This window comes from Chaetura pelagica, unplaced genomic scaffold, assembly GCF_000747805.2.
Source record: "Chaetura pelagica isolate M959 unplaced genomic scaffold, ChaPel_1.0 scaffold76, whole genome shotgun sequence".
Lineage (NCBI taxonomy): Eukaryota > Metazoa > Chordata > Aves > Apodiformes > Apodidae > Chaetura > Chaetura pelagica.
This window is the reverse complement of record NW_009970723.1, coordinates 13,858,277-13,872,296: the sequence shown is the minus strand read 5'-3', so window position 1 is coordinate 13,872,296 and position 14,020 is coordinate 13,858,277. Positions and strand designations below refer to the sequence as shown.

Here is a 14,020-nt window from a genome sequence, read left to right as displayed (position 1 = left end):
CTGAACTTCTTCATGGTGTCTAGCTACTTAGTCAGGGAAAATTAAATGGATATGTTCAGAAGCATATCATACCCCATTTTCCACAGAATTCCCACCCTCCCCTCCCCTTTCTAGTTAACATACTTGATAATCGCTTCCTTTCTCAAAAAAAAGTTTTCACAACCATATAGAATTATGGCTTATTAAAAACTGGAATAGATGACACCATATTACAGCACACTGATAGAGAGCCTTAGAACCACAAGTCCACAACATTTTTTATTAAAATACCACCAAGTTTAAGAAATCAATGAAGTGCAAAGAAACTTCAACTCATCATACAAAAAGTAATGACTTCCATCCTTAAGTATGGAAACTGCATTCCAATCATGACATGATTGACATAATACAGAAACACTGTATCCCAGATGAACATCAAAGTTAAAGACTGGCATGCTGGGCAAGGAAGGTTCTTATTCTTTGCAAGAGTTCTTTCTTTACACTGTCTGGTACCAAGGCTGAAACACAAGTAAGAAACAAGAAGTATAAGAGACAAAATAGAAAATCTGCTAATATCAACCGTTTACAACAGTTACTCTTATTCTTTGTTTGTTCTTGAAATTCTGTTAATACCTCAAGTAACTGAAGCTACTTTATTTTCATAGAGCACATCTGTATTTTTCTCATTTAAAAGAGGTTCAAATTCAAATCTAGGAAGAATAATGTTGTTATGGATAGTTTTTTCCTAGAGATAGTCAAGAAAACCGTCAAACCTGAGGAAATGATTATTCAAGATTAAACTGGATACAATCACCACAAGCTAGTTTGATTATCCTACTTTTTTTCTTCACAAATTTAAGACCAAAAAAATCTCAGCCATGACCTCAGAGTAAGCGTCTTCAGCAAGTTATTTTGAAGGCCTATTTTTACATAAGACTTCATTATTTTTTTCCACTAACACCAAAGCTTATTAGAGGGTCCAAGAAGAATGATACAAAGAAAACGATTTCCTTAAAGCATTCTATTTTTCTGTATTTGTATGCTATGTCCTTTTCCCACTTCCCATTACACTAGCACTGTTAATTCTGATCTTTAATCTTAAAAATAGTTGGAATTTTAAAATATCTCTGACACATACTCCGTTTTCTTGGGACAATTATATCAATTATAAACATAAATACAAACTCATGAGTAAAAACTGTAACCTGCAAAAGAAGACTCATTACAAACTTTGAATGTCTGTATTTCATTTGTAGTTAATACCAATCTATTGACATTTTTCTTTGAATCCAACAGAGGCAAATTCATAGCACTGCTTTCAAAGTATTAATTAGATACAAGCAGGTATGTTTATTTATGTCCTAACATATCCATGTTTGCATTTCCTTACCTCTGCCTTTGGGAGTGATTTCTGCTACTAAATCGTCAACAGTAACATGCTCTAATCCTTTTTCTTTAATGACATCTGGGGAAGACCAAGACAGATATTTTATATATTTTAATCCATTCATTAGAAGACAAAACCTGTGCCAATGATTAAAAGAGAAAACCTGTATGCATAGGTCATCAGAGAAGAGGAAGTAGCTTGTGATGTAAGTGTAGATTATTAACTCAGTACTTATACTGCATTGTACAGTGGAGTTAGTCTCTCATTCATACTGTACATTTAAGGAGGGGAACTTGTCAGTACTGCTGCATCTTGAGCAGCTCATATTTTAAAATCAAGTGTCACGAAGTTTAAACTCTGTGAGCACTGCCAGATGTGCTATTACTGCAGTGTTGTAGCAGTTCACAAGTGGGCTCTCCTATTCTCCTCAACCGCATTGTTTACATAATAGTGAGAAAGAGATACAATTGGAAAAAGACTTTGGAACATATAAGAGAGGGCACAGTAAAAACTTAACTGCTTTTCCTCAACGGTTTGAACAACACCACTCTACATATTTCAGCAAAGTAAAAAAGCATATTTGAAAGAAAGGTATATATCTACAGCAAAACAAAAGCTATGATTAAGACATACTGTATGTTTAAACCATTCTATCATCCTATGATTAATACATACCAGTATTTTAAAATGGTCTACTTATAGCACCGTGAGGACTACTGAAAAATGCAGAAGTCAATGCTAAGAAGAAACCTCAATTCAGTAGCATAAATCTAAAATATTTTGCCTAAACATAAATGTTTTTAACTTTATACATCAGTATATAGAATTCATTGTCCCCAAGCCACTAAATACGATTTCTGAACTGACATCACAGCAGCTATTTCTAAACTGTTTTTCTTGGCTGAATTCCCTGTGGAAAGTAATCCTGGATTGCTCAATTATTTACCCTAATGCACAATGGCCAGAGGCTCTAGAAGAAACCTCCAAACAAAACCCCTTACACCCTAACAAAACAGCAACAAAAACCCCCAACCCTTCCAAATCCCTCTCTGACCTATCTGAGGTTATTAGGCTCTTAACAGACACAACTCAGCTTATATTTACATTCTCAGCTGCTGCAGTTACAGTTCCAAGTACTAATGGCAACCCAACAACTTTAAATAACTTTACTATAGCAGATTCTAAAGTGTATAGTTGAGAAGGCAGGAAAACATCCCTTTTGCTAATTGAATTACTGGAACAGTTAACCTCTGGCAGTGTGGTCAGGCAGACAACTGCAAGGATTAATTATTTCAGCCTTCTCTGCAAATCCACCTATAAAAACAATTTAACATGCTCAGCCCTACAAGAAAAAACAACCACCAATGGAATACTGAGTTGCCTGACACCACAGACCAAATCAAAATTGAAGTGAAAGCTCAAGGGATTTCTTATGTTCTTTATGGGAATTTCATCATGTGGTAATATCCCTGGATGCTTAAATACTATTTATAATGCTTTCATATACTTGACAAGTCAGCAAATTGTAATAATGCTGGATACTTAAATCAGAACTAAAAGATGTGGGTATTTAGAGGTTCATCTGCTTGTTTTCTATTGCCAGGGATACTTTCCTCTTGTCTCTCATTTAAATTGACTGCTAGGCAGTAAAGCTTTTATCTGGAACTTTTATTTGGCCATTGCTTTAGCTGATTACAAAGGGTATTAGTTAGCTGACCACCCTTACCTTTGCAATGTGCCTTCAATTGATCCTTCCAGCCACATTCGATTAATTTGGCTCTCAGCAACTCTTTGAGGCTGTTAAGACAATATACAAAGGTGTTAGGAACACCAAAGATTCCTGACAGCTTAAACATGCTTCAATGTGAAAATTAAGCACTCGTAGCAGAATTCCCAAACCAGGAGCAGAAATGGCTGAACAGCATCTGAATCCTAACCTGAATGAGTAGCCATTTCATTAACTCTGTTGAACTGTGAGGAGCTGGCAGCTCCATAGCTATTCCACCATATTTCTCTTTGTCAGGAAACGTGATACCTGACTGAACTGCAACAAGCTGCATTTAATGGTATTTTTTTATATGAACCAAGAGCTTTGCAACACAAAATACCAGAATAAGACAAAGCTTTAGCACTGATAAAGCCAACCATCCCATCCTTTATTTCCTGAGCTTCTTTTTACATGTGTAGAGATAAAAGTGTTCAAAAGGCAAAAATAAGGTGTTGGTTTTTAAAAATATGTATCTTTATATAACCACAAGACTCACATGCAGACATTCGAGGAACTTAGAGTTAGTTTACTCAGTCTTTACTTCTAGGTATAGTTCCCGTTGGATAATATTTAAAAGCCTCTTACTGGCACGGAGGAGGAAGCCTACTTACCGCTCTCGCTCTCCTGTTTCTATTAGCTTTTGGTTAATGGTTGCTCTCATCTGGGCATCTTTATTCATTTTGGAAATCTAGGGTCTTCACAATCCTACACAGAGCAGAAGACAGTTGACAAGAACGGGTGTCGCTAACGCAACCAGCCAGCCCTTGCCACAATACCCACATTTCAGTTCACTCCCAATTAATTGAGCAATTTTAGCTCAGAAAGGGAAGCACCGTATAACAGGGCACCACCACTTTTCTCACATCACTGTAAAACTTCTACTCCACAAGCTGAGTACTGTGTCCAACTACAAGTACTGAAGCTGTTGCTTGGGGCCAGCCTCAGGTAGGTTAGGACATCCCTCCAGGCTCAGCAGAGGCTCAGTTTTGCTCTTATTTGTCCTGATTGAGACTCTGCCAAAACCCGCCTTCCCCTAGAGATCCAAGCGGCTGACCTTATTGAAACTCTTGCCCCTCACTGCCTCGTGGGTGTCAAACACAAAGAGTTGCCCTGAAGCACCATCTCATCACTGGAGCTTGAAAATAAGCCACTCTTTACATGGTGCCTGCCTTTCTAAATAGATAAGACTTTATGCCTCCCTTGTTCTCTCTTTATGTATTGTGGTAACCTTTATATTTCACACACTTTTAATCAGCCTTCCCAAGCATTTTTAGAGCAGCTTTATAAGACATCAAGACCAGCCACAATTATTGCAGTTACTCACATGAGAAGCTCCCATGAGAACCACACCACATATTTCAGGGGAAAAAAATACACCAGAACACCAAGCAAACCCCCAAACTCATGCCACAGAGCAAGAGCCTCACCTTCTCTTAGGTCTGGAAACAGTAAAAAGATCCAAATGCTTCCCCTTAACTCCTATTTAAGTCCTTCAGCTGCAATGGGCATGGGGGAATTGTTGGCTAATTCCCAGCATCTGGGAGCCATTTTACCCCAGAGCAGACTCAGCTGTTCTCTAATCCTTAAAGGACCCACTGAACACTGATACCTTCCTGCTGTTGTCTCCAGATTTCACCATCTACATGTTACCAGTTTCCTGCAATACTCCTACAGTTCTCCTACCTACTCCCTGAACAGCCCTTCCCCATGTCCCCATAGCTCAGCTTTCCCCCATGTTCAGTTTTGGGTGCCCCTCCAAAACAATAAAGGCATTTTAAAAAACTGGAGAAAGTTTAGGGAAGAGCCACCAAGAGAGCTGGGGGCTGGAACATTCGTCCCCTGAGAAGAAGCAAAGGGTGATGGGCTTGTTTGGCCTGATGAGAAGAAGGCTTCAGTGGGACATGAGAGCAGCCTGCCAGTTAACAAGAAGGTTCCTGTGCAGATGAAGTCAGGCTTCTCCCAGTAGTGGAAGGCTTGGAGATGAGGCAGCTGAAAGAGACTGAAACTGGATATAAGGAAAAATTTCTTTACTATGATGATGACTAGTCAAACCCTGGGCAAGGTAGCTCAGGGAGATTATACATTCTCCGCCCTTTGGAAAGTTTCAATCCTAGACTGGATAAAGCCCTGAGCAACCTGATCCGCTGGCCTGCTACCAGCTGGGGCTCGACGCGGGTGAGGAGGGGGGGTGTGTCCATCGGCGTGCGCGGCACGGGATGCTGAGCCCTCCGGGCCTGTCCTCGCCCTGCGGCCCGGCCGGCGCTTGGGCTGCGGGGAAGGCCCCATCCTGCTGTGGTGCCCTCGGTGCGAGCCTGCCCCGAGCTGGGAAAAGCCCGGCCCGCCGGATCGGCAGGCCTGCCTTCCTGGCCTCTGCTGGGAGCGGCGGGCGTTTCAGAAGATCAGCGTTTGGTCTCGATTTGTTTCCTTATAATTTGCTGCAGTGTTGTTACTTGTCTTCTCTCTGAGCCTCGTGTGGCTTCATGGTGGACCAAGGTCTCTGTTAGCAAATCACTGCCTTACAAGTGTCTGTCCCTGTGAGTCTGAACTTAGACTCTAAATGGGTGAGAAGATCCGTGTACTAACTGGGCTTGGCTTGTGCACTCATGGTAGGGCCAGATGACCAGCTGAGGCGGTTCAAAGTGATAGTGTACATGCCATGGTGATGGAGCACATGTGATTTAGACAAATACATATTATACATAGTATCTTTGACAAGCTTCAGCAAATTAGCTGTTTTTCTTTCTTACTCTGCCCACAGTTAAGAGGTGGATCTTCAGGCTCTGTATTCCATGCTCTGCTTTTTCTGCTGTGCGTTATTAGCAGTTGAGGTTCTTGTGCATTAACTGGCTAATTCTCTGCGAAGAATGTTTGCACAAAGTCATGTTGGATGTGTGCCTGCAGTCTTACCCATGCCTCCTGTAGTCTCTTGGCATTCTACCTTTATTGGTTTGTGAAGTTTAGGTCTTTTGCAGGGTGGATGTATTAGTTTCTTTTTTTTATAAAGTTGGGACAGTAGTATACAATTTGACTTGGCTGATCTCTATCTCTGTATTTTTACTGAACAATGCATCTCTCTGCAGAATTAAGTGTTATGTATTACTTCAGGTTTGTGTTGTGTCCATTATATTAACAGTGGAACGGAACGGTGTGTTTGCTATGGTGAACTGTCAGCGTTAAGATGAAAGTTGTGTGTGAATTGTGTATTGAAGGAAAAATGCATGAGATCAAGGTGATACTGTAGGTGTAACTGTGATAAGACTGGAAAATTATGCAAGAGCAAAATTCTTGATTTGTTATGTTGACATTTTTAGCCTCATTTAGATACTGCCTTTTATAAAACAGTCCAAATCCGAGTGAGTGAGTGTGTGTGTGTTAGGAGCAGACTACAGCTTTGGCAAAGATGGCAACAGCATAGTGTAGGTGCAGTCTTTTAGCTTGTCTTTTATGTTCTGCTGTGGTCAAACAAGCTGTGTGGTTCTTGAATAATAAGTTATCCACCTATTCTAAATAGGTGAGGATTACATATTTTCAATTATATATTTGAATTATTGAATTGCTAGTGGAGAGATGAATCTAGTAATTTCAGTTCATTTATTGTACATAATAGTTACAGTAACTTGTGTGATAAAAGATGGATACACAAGCCTGTGTTCTCTTTTTCCTCTTCCCACAGCTCAAGGTCTCATTTCAGTCCACCTTATTCATCTGTCCTACTAAGTAATTCATATCAAGTCTCTTACTCTGTGAGTGTGCACATATATATTTAGAGAGAGAGAGAGGAGGAGAGAAATTTTCATTGTTCTTTAAAATTAGTAACCTGAAATATAAACCAAGCTAAGCCCTGTATCTGTCTTCTAGATGTTTTGTTTGCCCATATTTCAGATTTCTCTGAGGCTATACAGCTGACTCTCTCTCCTTACTGGCTCTCTTCGGCTTACTCCAAAGCAGTTTCCTCACAGCACAGAGGTGTTCTGTACCTGAACTTTTCATTTCCTTTGTATTTAGGCTGAGGGCATCCTTCTGTAACTTGGCTTGTATGTTGCACAGGAATAACGGGTTGAGTTGTAGAGACCATGGATGATGTGTAGGCCGTGGCTTTTTCAAATTATGGTGGCACTGGAGAAGAAATTAATACTATGTGAGAAGGCCAAAGACTTATGCTTTCCAGCATTCAGAAACTTGACAAAGAACTTGCTAGTTTATGGGTTATTAATGTTTGTCATTGAGCAAAGTGCTTGATTTTATTTCCTCACAGTGGGACTAAGTAAAGTACAACAGCAGAAAAAGTGTCAAATGTTTAGGAAGACTGTCAGCATGACTAATTTCTGATCTTATTCACAACTGTGTGAAAAATGGTGGCAGTAGAATCTGTCAGCGCATGCTTGTTTTCAGCAAGGTATGTTTTATTAAAGCGTAAGTTTTTTTGTTTAGTCTCTTAACATAGAATAGACAAGTACGCAATAAAAGGTGTACTTTTACTCAGCAGTAAGGAGATGATGCTACCATTAGCAATAAAAAAATATTTATATTAAAAGAAAAATAATTTATGCAGAGTTAGAAGCATTCTTGAATGCTGATACTAGAAAATAAATTGATATAATCTCTTCTGTTAGTAAGTGTACATGAAATACTAAATTGTTTCCACTGGGTGGCATTGCAAAACAAAGTATGACATACAAGCATATATTATTCAATGCCCTAAAATATTATGATGATATAGTTATTTTACATATTTTCCAAGATTCTACAGTTGTTTTGATGTATTGAATAAAACATTAAAAAATGTAAGGGTTTTTTTCCTCACCCTTTTTTCTCTTCTTTTTCCCAGTTCAGCTTTATAGTGTTTGATGGCAGGTGTAGGACCTCAATATTCATTTAAAGTCCCTTGATTGTGCTCTTTATTCGGAAGATTTGGGGTTTTTTTGCACTGCAGAGTAATAATTATAAGATCCAGAGAGGTTAGGGACATCTTACTCCTGTTGATTCTTATGAGTTGCTTTGTATTTAGTGCTTTTGCTTTCAAGTACAGACAGTGTGAGTAATCATCTTTGCTTAATTATCTTTGAACTATTTTGAGTCAAATTAATTTTTAAGCATGGAGCTGAAGATAAATGCAATTCTAGAAAAGAGAAAGTTTTACTTGTACTAGTGTGAAATATAACATGTAACTAAGATTATTGAGAAATAATACTGGAAACTGAGATTTAATTTATACATTCTATTTATTTGCTCTCTCTTCTGGTTGGTATGACAGAGTAATAATAATATCTGGGTTTTGGTAGTACAGATTTGTTTATCAGAAACTTGAATGAGACCATGTTGAATAGCGGTCATTAGCTGATGCTTGTTAATGGAATCCAAAAAGTTGAAGCTAATGAATTAGTCTGTGACTCTTAAACAAAACCAAACAAAAAACCCACCCCAAAAACAAAACCAAAAAGACAGAAAAACCCCAAACAAAACCCAGTGCAGACAACTTCCCCTCTCTTCTTCCAGCCACAAACCAAACAGCAACAAAAGATCTGCAAAAAATTCTGACCAGAAAAAGAGCAAAAACTATGTGACTGAATAAAGCAATTATTTGATTGAAATACTACTTTTCCTTTTATATTAACTGCTTTTTTCTGAAGTTACTTTTTTCCCAAGTCTTTGTTTCTTCTCTCTTTTGTCCTTCATTGTTTTTACACTGAGCTCTGTTGGGTTCCTCGTAATTTTTTTAAGGACCATCCAGAAAAGCTGAACCTAGAAGGTTGTAGAAAAGAAGGAATTAACTTTATCCCAGTGTAAAATCTATAAACTATTTGAGCACATGGTATGTGGTAGCAGGTGGCATTTGTTCACAGATTTAAACTGATCACAGAATTGGTTTCAATTACTTAAGGATGGAATAGTTTCTCTAATTATTTATTCTTGGCAGAGAGCTGTGGATACAGTATCCATTCTGCAAGCAATTGATAACCTTGTTTGAATTGTTTCATGACAGTGCAGTACAGTGTTTGATTTCCTGGTTTAAAATCTCCTACACATTGTATAGTTTTTTACTTCTGTTTATGAAGAATTAATGGCCTGTTTCAGTTCTGCAAGGGATTTGGATCTCCTATTCCTGATGACATGCTATCCAGTGCTTGTCATGATTGCAGACTGAGAAACCCAAGGACAGAGAATTTATTCATGTTCCAGCTTTTATAAAGCTTATCACTTTATGATCAGCTAATCAATAACAAATTGTTCCAAGAATTTTATTGAAATGTTATTAATTTGCTTTAGGACGCATCTAATTTGGACTGTTTTTGCTATTTGCATGTGTTTTAGTTACAATTCTGACTGTAGCAACATGTCTAGGTGGGTGGAGGGGGAGAAGTGGAGAAAGGAAGCTCTGCAAAATAGGACAGTTGTAGGTTTTCTATGCTGAAAAGCTTGACATGCTTCCCCATGAGTATTCTAATTTCAGATCAGTTAACATAGCTATGCAGGAAGTAGATGACATGCATTTGGTTTCACTGAATATAATTATCCTGGCTTAGATTTGGTTTTGTCTTTAATTGTTTACAGAATATTCACATCATCTCTTGTCGTGTTGGGAAAAATATCTGTGTGATAAAGCTTAATTGTACAAACAGCTTTAAAACATGTTTTCACAAAACATCCTTCTAATTTATTTTACAGTGTAATTTACTGTAAAATGTTCTAATTAGTTAAAGTAGAACTTGGAATGGGTAACAGTCTTTCCTATTTTGACAGGTGTATTTTCTTCTCACTCCTTTGTAGATATTCTATCTTTTTTTTGAAGGGCGATGGCTTGGGTAGAAGTATTTTAGTAATTGCAGAGATACAGAAGTGTCTCCTGTGGGGTGAATATGAATAATGATTTGAGCTGAGTGGAATTAATTCTGTTGATTTTCAAATACCAAGAGTGATTAGGAGACTAATCAAGAGGGCAACAAAGCTGGTGACGGGACTAGAGTACAAGTCTTAAGAGGAGCAGCTGCAGGGACTGGAGTTGTTTAGCCTGGAGAAAAGGAGACTGAGGGGGAAAACTTACCACTCTCTAGAGCTACCTGAAAGAAAGTTGCAGTGAGGTCGGGAGCAGTCTCTTCTCCCAAGTAAAACGTGATAGAACAAGAGGAAATGGTCTCAAGTTACAACAGGGGAGGTTTAGATTGGATATTAGGAAAAATTTATTCACCAAAAGATTTGTCAAGCACTGGAACAGCAGAAGCTGGCAGGACTTGTGATCCCCCATTTGCCACCCCTGTGCAGCCTGGGGGAGGAAGTAGTGTGAAGTTGAGCCTGGGAAGAAGGGAAGGGTGGGAGGAAGGTCTTTAAAGTTTTGTCTTTATTTGTCATTACCCTAGTCTGATTTTGATTAGTAATAAATTAAATTCATTTTCCCAAGTCATGTCTGTTTTGTCTGTGACAGTAGTTGGTGAGTGATCTCTCCCTGTCCTTACCTCAACCCATAAAACTTTTGTTACATTTTCTCTCTTGTCCAGCAGAGGAAATGAATTACAGAACAGCTTTCCCATCCAAGTCAACCCACCACATTAGGCCACTATAAATGGTAATAGTTATTTCATGATAACAGTAAATGACTGACAAGGCCTTCAGGGTGGATGACCTGCTTTCCAAGTTTATGGAGACATTTTAAACTGTGTATACATAATGTGTTTTTCTTCATATAAACCAAACCTATGGACTAAGAATAATTTTTGTAGTTATAAGTTCAAACTTTGAATTATTAGATTACAAATAAATACATTTTAAAATAGTCTTCTTCTTTTTTTTCCCCAGCTGTAGCAGAAGTGAAACTTCGTGATGATCAGTATACTCTTGACCACATGCGTGCTTTTGGCATGTATAATTATCTTCACCTTGATTCCTGGTACCAGGATAATGTCTACTATGTTGATCAGTTTGGAAGGGTAATGAATGTTTCGGTGACTCTGGTAAGAATAAACTTTTTTAAAAAAATTACTGAACTTGCAAAGTTTGGGGTAGATAAGGTAGAAAATAGGGCAAGTAGGATTCAAATCCAAAAAACGGAGGATACTATTGCCAGGAACAGAGGTAGATTAACAAAAATGCAGCTCATCAGGAAGGATGAAAGGATTTTAAGTGAGTGTTTTGGCATCTTTTCATTAATAATATTTCATTAGTGTTGCATCTTCTTCCATCTGTGGAAGATGGACATGGGGACAAGCTAGTTGCCAGCTGTTTTCCACGTTACTTGTTTTTTTTGTTTCCTAATTTGAAAGTCCTGTCACTGTAGGTATAAGGAGAGAAGGAAGCTGTATTTAGAATTAGATTCCTATGCAAGACTTTATGGACAGGTAGCTTAATTTGGTAATCATTTGTTGGAGGTAAAAAGATGCTGGTGGTCCTGAGCAAACTTGAAATAGAGTGTAGAGTGTAAGTAAGCTAGGGCAAGTCTGGAAAGCATGACAGTTCTCTGTTTTTATACTGATGTTCTTAAGTAGTCAAAGTTTTTATTTATTTAGAGCCATTTTAATGCATGGATGCACTAGTTTCCATTAGAAGGAAAGGACATGGGTCTGTGGAGATCATGTTTTTGTTACATGCAGTTGTAGTGCTTGGTCATTAAGAAATAAAAGACTGTGTGGAAATAAAAATATCTATTATCATGCTACCAAGGAATTTGAATGGTAACCCTGTGGAACAGAAGAAAACCTAGGGTGATGTGAGAATTTTTTGAGGGAGTGTGACAAGGTTCTGAGGACGGAAATGACTAGGTCAGGGATATGCTGAGAAAAATCCTGCAATGGTAGTTCTAGATTTTTCAGGAAATACAGGTTTCCAGAGGATGATGGGCTAAAAACTTATGTGGCAAAAACAGTTCTACTTCTTTTCATGAAGCATAGAAGCAGTTGGTTTGGCAAACTCCTTCTGAGGCAGAATAATTATCTGAGACTTATTCCAAATATTTTGAGATTTTTTGGATTCCTAGTAAGAATGTCTTTAGACATTGACAAAGAAGCTTGTCAGGGAAAGCCTTCTCTAACAGTGGCTTGTCAAAATATCTTGTTTTGTTTTGTTTTTTTTTTCATTGTGGTTGCCTTACACTGGCTGACTCAGACACCGACCCAAACATTCTCTCACTCTACCTCTTCAAGGGGACAGGGAGAAAATAAGACAGAAGAGCTAGTGGATTGAGATAAACCCAGGAAGATCACTTACCAGTTGCCATCATGGCAAAACAGACTCAACTTTGGCAAAATTAATTTAATTTATTACCACTTAAAACTAGAGTAGGATGATGAAAAACAAAATCACACAAAGCTCCTACCAAGAGCTTTCTCTCACATGGGCTTTCCATGGGTTGCACTGTGGTTATCTGCCTCATTGTGGTCCTCCATGGGCTGCTGGTGCCGTGGTCTTTTCTAAGGGCTGCAGGCTGACTTCTGCTTCGCACCACCGCCTTGGCTGAAGGGCGGGCTTAGCTGGAAGCAGCCATGTGTGGCATGGGACAGCCCTAGCCTCTCCTCACAGAGGCCACCCCTGCAGCTCCCCATGCCAGCAACACAGACATCAAATACATTCTTGTATTAGGAGGGCACTAACACACGTAAATTGCTCTCTTAGCAGATAAACTAGAGAAAGGATTTTACAACAGGCAGTAATTTTCATTATTATGTGCTGTTGACAAATAAAAATTCTTTTCTAGGGCTGGTGAGTCTGTTGGAAGAAAATGGCACTGGGTGACTATCTTGTCACATGTTTCAGTTTCACCCAACTATGAAATAGCTGCCATCTTGTGTCCTAATACACAATACAGTGCTGTTCTGCTAAGGAAACATGCTTGCATATGTATAAAAAGGAATGCGTATTCAGAAACATCAACAAGGTGTCTCATTACAAATGTGCCTGCCATGCATTAGTTAAATGTATATTACAAATAATACTGTCTTAACCAAGTGTATCTTACAAGTTGGCAACGGCCAAAATTAAAACAGAAGATGGAACATGTTAATATGCTTACCCTAAATCCAGAGTGGAAGACTACATAGGCTTTTTAATGCATAATTATTTCTAGTTCTGGTTCCTATTTTAGTTAAAATTTTAATTTGAATACAGTGGTGTATTAGTTATCCATAAATCACTAATTACTGCTGCAACTTATGTGTTTAAAAATATGTAATCTGTGAAGGCAAAAAATATAGTTAATAACTTGCTCAGACTTTCTACACAAATTTGAAACCCGGGCTGCCTTAAAAGGCTCAAAATCTGGTTCAGTGTCATAGGCAGGTGAGGCAGAGGATCTGCTGAAAAGAAAGTAGTTGTATAGTGAAGGCACCCAGATGAAATTTGGAAATGATGAGCAGAACAAGAGAGGCCTAAAGGAAGCAGAGTATGCTGTCAAGAACTACAGAATTGGGAAGAGCTAGAATTAAAGGCCAGTGGAAAAGATGAGAGAGAGACTTGGGAGTGAAAAATAGTGAAACAAAGGAAGAATCTTCGTAGAGGAGCAAAGGGAGGTGAAGAACTGGGTCTGACTTTAAGCTGCATCTAGCTTTTTCTTAAATTAACTGTTGCCGTCATTTAAACCTAATTATAGTGAGTAAACCTGTCTTTTTAAATTACTATAATTGTTTTAGCCAGTTCTTGCTAGTATAATACATTACTATAATATCGCAGCATTCCCTCATACTTCTGAATTAGGGAGTTACTATTAACCCCTGTTCATCAGCTGGCACAGAGAGGTTTTGAGGGCAGGTTTTGTTTCAGCTTCAAGTCAATCCATCCTTTTCATTGTTAAACTGATTGGAGACTGTTCTAATAAATGCCTAAAGTTACATTAGTGAACAGAAAGGTTGTGAATAGAAGCATTTTCTTTCCTATTGGGAGGGAGGCTTTGTCATTTATAACAG

At 38.4% G+C, this 14,020-nt stretch overlaps 2 protein-coding genes across 2 annotated transcripts in view; one reads left to right on the top strand and one right to left on the bottom strand.

Moving 5' to 3' along the window:
• Positions 1-239: 239 nt before the first annotated feature.
• Positions 240-3,859, bottom strand: ENY2 (enhancer of yellow 2 homolog (Drosophila)). Its single transcript, XM_010006478.1, has 4 exons — positions 3,746-3,859; positions 3,093-3,163; positions 1,370-1,444; positions 240-497 (listed from the first exon to the last, which is right to left on the bottom strand). Exons 1-4 carry the CDS (start codon positions 3,811-3,813, stop codon positions 421-423), a joined length of 291 nt encoding a protein of 96 aa, XP_010004780.1. The 5' UTR covers positions 3,814-3,859; the 3' UTR covers positions 240-420.
• A 1,419-nt stretch (positions 3,860-5,278) lies between these two features.
• The window catches only part of NUDCD1 (NudC domain containing 1), a 30,839-nt gene continuing 22,097 nt past the window's right edge, over positions 5,279-14,020 (top strand). The window contains exons 1-2 of the mRNA XM_010006477.1: positions 5,279-5,309; positions 10,926-11,080. Coding sequence (XP_010004779.1) covers positions 10,973-11,080 — 108 coding nt within the window. The 5' untranslated portion in view covers positions 5,279-5,309; positions 10,926-10,972. The remainder of the gene's footprint in view (positions 5,310-10,925; positions 11,081-14,020) is intronic.